Below are 5814 nucleotides of genomic sequence, written 5' to 3' on the forward strand. Positions count from 1 at the left end.
ACCCGCGTTAAAACCCCCCGCTTATACACGCTAATTTAGGTGTAAAAAGGGGTTAAGAATGTTAACTAGCAGAGCCATCGCCCTTTAATCTTTATGAGCAAAACAATGGCAGCAAAAGCACTCAACACATCTCCAGTTACCAGGGATGTTTTATAGGGACGATTCTGTGTTTTCCTCGCGTTTTTTTGTTGTAGTAGCGATTCATTTCCACAATGCAGAGACAACCAATTTTTTAAAATTTTATTTTATGTTCATTATAAATTTCTCAAATCACAAACAAATGTTTAAAAGTCCACTCAGGCACACACTAGTTAAGAGACTATTGGGTCACAACTGTCTGACCACTTCTGCCACGCAGCAGATCAGAGGGGAAAAAAAAACCTTTGGCAATCCGAGTTATTGGTGAGTACCAAGTGTTTCTGTTTGTGCACGTTAACAAGCAATCAGTCAGCTCAGAAAACTGATTCAAAGAAAACACCTTAGAATGTAACTCAGCATGGTCATATCTTGTTTATACAAATGAGGCACAAGTTAAAAAGACATTAAATTCACTACAATAACACGTGTATATACACAGTACGCTTCTGGTCTATGCTTACATGGGGTGATGGATGGTATTTTTCCCTTACCACATGCAATTTTCATTCAGTACATACCAATGCCAAAAGTATACCAAACCTACTTTTGGCATATAACACAGTATGTGGCAATTGCAACTGAACCATGCTTAAAGTCTCAAGCCCAAAGCCTGCCAGGTGGTACGTTTTTGTGACTGGCTTACCTTGGTTACAGGACGTCACTCGAGAATATTGGTAGTTTTGTTTAATTTGCATTTAAGCAGTTTTCTAATTTATTTCAATAAGTGCTTAACATGCAAAACAAAATTTTCTTTAAAAATATTGGTAAAATTGGCCAGCTAAGATATAATTTAGCATACCTCAACAGTGGTAAAATCAGCATACAAGGCACACCATTTGGTGAGGACACACTCGATCCGATCAACCTTAGAAGTAAACATGAGCTGGCGTTCAGAATGTAATGCTTGTTAAAATAGCAGATAGTGACGATTTTAAAAATAAAAGTACAAAATAAAAATACACAGACCACCCACTTCGATAAACCTTCCCTGAACAATCTGCGCCTTTGAGCTGGACTGACAGATATTTTTTAAAATCCTTCAATGTCTAGACCCCGGGCGCAATCCTGCTCAAACATATTCCTTGGTACTGCTGGGAGGGGGGGGGTGTTGGTTGGAGATGAAGTGCACAATCCTGCTCAAACATATTCCTTGGTACTGCTGGGGGGTCGGTTGGAGATGGGGTACTTGGGTGTAGGTTTGCGCCCTGGGCAGGATGCTGCAAGCATACAGCCCCCAAATACATCCAAGAATGCTCCTGCCCAGGCAATGAAGATGGCTGAACCAAACTCATATCTACAAAAAAAGAGAGCAGGTTGAAATAATACAAGTCTAGTACAAACCAATAACATACTTAATTGTACAGTTTATGTTAAAAAAAAAAGACGAACAAAAAAACCCCCCCACAGGTGATATTCCACACATCACTGACAATAAATCTAATTGAAAGTAAGAAAGAGCACCAGAGACAGATCAACTTTCTTGTACATACTTGGTATTAACAGGTGTGAAGGGGTTGTAGAAGTCTTTGACGATGTTGTGGGTGAACCAACCGCAGGCAATTATGGCACAGAGAGCTGTCGGGAGATAGAAAATAGCACATGAGCAAAACCATGAGGGGAATGGGGGGGGGGTGATGTTAAAAGTAAATTCAAAACGACAGGGTTGTCTTACATCCAATCAAAAGGATAACACCACCAGCCATGGCAATGCGGGACTTGCGTGTCTTGTCATCTCCCCCACAGTTGGTGCACTTCATTCCCATGGAGGCTGCACCCAGGCCGGCCACTGTCACAATGATGCTTACAATCATGAGGGCGCGTGTTGCCTGCAGGGCACCTGGTGGTCAGGCAGGAGAGGGTTAATCCATTAGTTAATATGCAACAAAAGCACCGGAGCACAGTGAATAAAGGACATGGACAGATTTAACTGCACTTCCTGGTCCAAGTATTGGAAAAATAAAAAATTAAAATTAACCTCTCCACTTATTGCCGCTCCACAAAGAGCGGCAGGAGAATGGGTTCATTCACAAAGCCACAAATTGTTTCAGCACGTTTTTGTGCAATAATACCAACTACCAATGTAGAGAAGGAAAAACTAACGTGTTTATGGAAAATATACCATGACTCATCTCCCCTGTGTCTTGTTACCACTCCCATTCCCAATGCTCAACAGAAACCAGCTCTCACTGGAGGCCTGGCTAAACACTTGGGGGGGGGGGGGGAGTGCGCGTGCGTGCACATAAATCAGGAACAGGTTTAGCAAGGTTTCAGGTTTCACTGAGAGAAGACACTCCATGAAGCTGTACTACTCCCAGGCTGCCTTTCAGCAGGTGCATGTTTCTTACTGCCAGAGACTTGCATTCAGGAGAAAGAAGGCCTACTGTGCATCAACTCAGGCAAGTGCTGAGGGCAGGTTGGTTCTATGCATTCAGTCACAATCGCATTTGAAATTAAACAAAAATCATAACAGGAAAAGTCAAAATCCAAATTTTCCCTAGTTTTGTATCACTCTTAAACTCAGTTCCCACTAAGGCCTATAGGCTGGATATATTCCAGTAGTTCACCACTGTTACTTGGCATTCAGCTACTATCACTTTTTATATGGGAGTCATTTCCTGACCCGCTCCATATCTTATCACTGCTTTAATCACACCATGTTTATCACAATTGGCTTGTGTTAGTATTTACAGAGGCGATAAGTTGTATTGTTTTACAGTCATCTTATCAAATGTATTGATAAGGGGGGAAAATGGTTTACAGACACTGAAAACAAAACGGTCACATAAACAGATCGGAGGAAATGCTCAATCCAGCGCAAAAGCGCATAATTCCACAGACTGTTGAAATGCACCAGATATGACAAGGAATAAAACTATTCATTGTAAACTGAATAAATATTAAATTGTTGTATTCCATTACCAAGAGATCAAATAAATAAGACATCTCACAGTCGTGTTTACAGTCTGACAGATCTCTCCCTCCGAGTACAACCAACAACCTTTTGCATCAAACACATATGGACCACCGGAAATGATGAAATGTATTGATTATTGATTAGCTACTTCTGAAAAGGTCATTTGTAAGTTATTATTGCAACTGTTTGTTGGCTATGAAATAAACTTAACTGGAGAGGATTTTGCACCAAGTACTGTAGACCAGTGTTTCTCAACCGGGGGTCCGCGGACCCCTAGTGGTCAGTGGTGTAATTGCAAGGGGTCCGTGAAAATAAAATATCTTTAAAAAAAGATCCTATGACATTTATAGAAATAGGATTATTTTACTCAAATGTGAGTGAGACCTTTATCTACCTAAACTATAAAGGGTAACAGGACTTTTTTCTCTAATTACATCTGTTTCACAAGTGTAATCTATTGTATTTTAATAAGAGATCTCGCTCCCGTTTGCATTGTTCAAAGTTACTGCATGAAAATTCTGTTGTTACATATATCTGAAAGTTACTGAATACATATTCTGTTTTGTTACATATATCTGAAAGTTACTGCATAAGAATTCTGTTTTGTCAACTATATCTAAGTTACAACTGAAAGCTCTTATTTTTGCCCCAAAGAGTGAATAAATGCTATAAGGCAATTTAAAATGCAGTTTCTACTGTTTCTATCAAATTGCAACCCCCCTCCCCCAAGATCAGGTGGAGGGGTCCTCAGGGTAGATCAAAAATACGCAGGGGGTCCAGGACCCCAAAAAGGTTGAGAACCACTGCTGTAGACAGTCAAATGCAATTTTATCGATTGGTGAATTCTAAGAGGTTTATGGTTCAGCACGTTTTATAATTTAGTTCATTTTCTTTTAACTGCCGAGTTAAAAAAAGAAAAAGAAAAACGAGATCCGGCTGACCTGTGTAACCTGTTCTACCCTGCAACTCCATTTTGTTAACACGGGACACACTTCACATCACACCGCTCACATTTCTCACGCTTAGGCTGCAAACACGGGAGAGCACCGAGCACTCAGTGTAATGTAAAGTCGATGTGAAGTGATTGTGATTCCAGGTGCTGTATTTGTAAAACGCTTTGAGCGGCTGTTGCAGCTGGAAGAGCGCTGTGTAAAACGCAACTTGATTGACAGGTTGAATCTCGTTTATTTAAAGACAACTCGGCTGATTGTTTAGCGGTGTTTTACTGAACAGAGCCACAAACGTGATGTTTAGCCGACCACTTGCTCTGCAATACATCTACATGCCCCCTACACGGAAAACGGCCCTGGTTTAAAATCCGCAGTTTTCCGCAGGCGGGAAGAGACGAGGGAAGAGAGAAAGGACAATGGCCACAAGAAAATCATTAGCTGGATGGCGGCTAGGTCAGCGCAGTCATGCCCCGCCCCCCCCGCGCCCCCCCCCCGTATCAACGGAAGCGCAGAGTTAATTTGGGGTTTTTGTTGATTGGCGTTACGGCAATGAAAGTAAGCTGGGCTACATGTCGCCATTTGGTTGTTGGTCTGCGGGAGAATTCTCGAAACAAGACTTGAGTTCGATGCACAACGTCAGAGGCGGATGGCACAGTTGCTCAGCCGTGACGGCCTCGGGCAGGTGACTGATTGACAATCCACAAGTAGGCTTGTTATTATTTATTTGCTAGAGAAGCGGTTGCAGAGGCGCCGGGGAGAATCGTGACTTTGGCAGAAAACGTACAGTCGCAAAACTAATCCACTAACAACAATTCACCGAAGGGAGGAAGGAAGGAAGGAAGGAAGGGAGGAAGGAAGGTGGGGGGGGGGCAGGATGAACTGGAGCCACAGGCCCTGGCTACCCTCTGACAACAGGTGCGTGTAGTTTTCCAACTCTTTTTAATTTTCTGCGTTGATTCCTCCCCCTCCCCTCCACATTCTTGGGGGGAAGAACCCCCCCCCACACACACACACACGCACCCGACTAACTGCTTACCGTCGAGCTGTAGAATGGAGTCGTAAACTTTGCACTGGATCTGGCCTGTGCTCTGGAATGCGCACGACATCCACAGTCCCTGATACATGGCCACCGCCGTGATGATGTTGTCTCCGACGTACGCGGACATCTTCCACTGGGGCAAAATTGTGCCAATTATTAATCCAATTAAACCCAGCAGCGACAGGGCAAACCCCAAAATCTGCAAACCGGCGTTGGCCATCTCGGGTCCTTGAAGAGTTGGACTTGTGCAAAGTAAAAAAAAAAAGGAGAAGAAGAAGAAAAGTGTTGTCCACTTGCGCGCAGGTGTAATCCTCCTCCCCGCAAAATGTCTCCCGGCTTCGGTGTGTTTCCCAAAGACGCTCGGTTGTAGTTGATTGCTTTTTGTGAAGTGGTCGTTCCCCCTTTTCTCCTCTAAACGAATAACTCGACAGATATCGCTCTGCTTTGCGCGTGCAGACTCGAAAACTACACCTCGCGCACCTGCTCCCCGACCGCACCTTGAATTGGGAGGGATTCGCGGGGACGAGCACTTTAAGGCCGTTTCTGTTAGGCGGGGGCGGGGACGCGCGCCCGGTTTCGACTCAGCAGTGTCACCGTCCCCGCGACCGGGAGTTTCGTGATGTCAGCCTCCCCAAAACTCGCATCATAAACAGACTTTTCCAAGATACGCTGGACAAGAGTCCATTTGGTAAGATAAAACGAAATGGACAAGTCCATCTTGGAGAACTTTTAAGAGAAAGTTCTCCAAAATGGACTCTACTCTGTCTTCGGAT

The 5814-nt window shown here is 43.6% G+C and overlaps 1 protein-coding gene across 1 annotated transcript; it reads right to left on the reverse strand.

The window, feature by feature from the left end:
• Positions 1–230: 230 nt before the first annotated feature.
• On the reverse strand, positions 231–5527 carry cldn7b (claudin 7b). The gene is made up of 4 exons (XM_056284835.1): positions 5039–5527; positions 1811–1975; positions 1629–1713; positions 231–1432 (listed from the first exon to the last, which is right to left on the reverse strand). Exons 1-4 carry the CDS (start codon positions 5259–5261, stop codon positions 1276–1278), a joined length of 630 nt encoding a protein of 209 aa, XP_056140810.1. The 5' UTR covers positions 5262–5527; the 3' UTR covers positions 231–1275.
• Between the last annotated feature and the right edge of the window lie 287 nt (positions 5528–5814).

Source organism: Lampris incognitus, chromosome 8 (genome assembly GCF_029633865.1).
Source record: "Lampris incognitus isolate fLamInc1 chromosome 8, fLamInc1.hap2, whole genome shotgun sequence".
Taxonomy (NCBI): domain Eukaryota; kingdom Metazoa; phylum Chordata; class Actinopteri; order Lampriformes; family Lampridae; genus Lampris; species Lampris incognitus.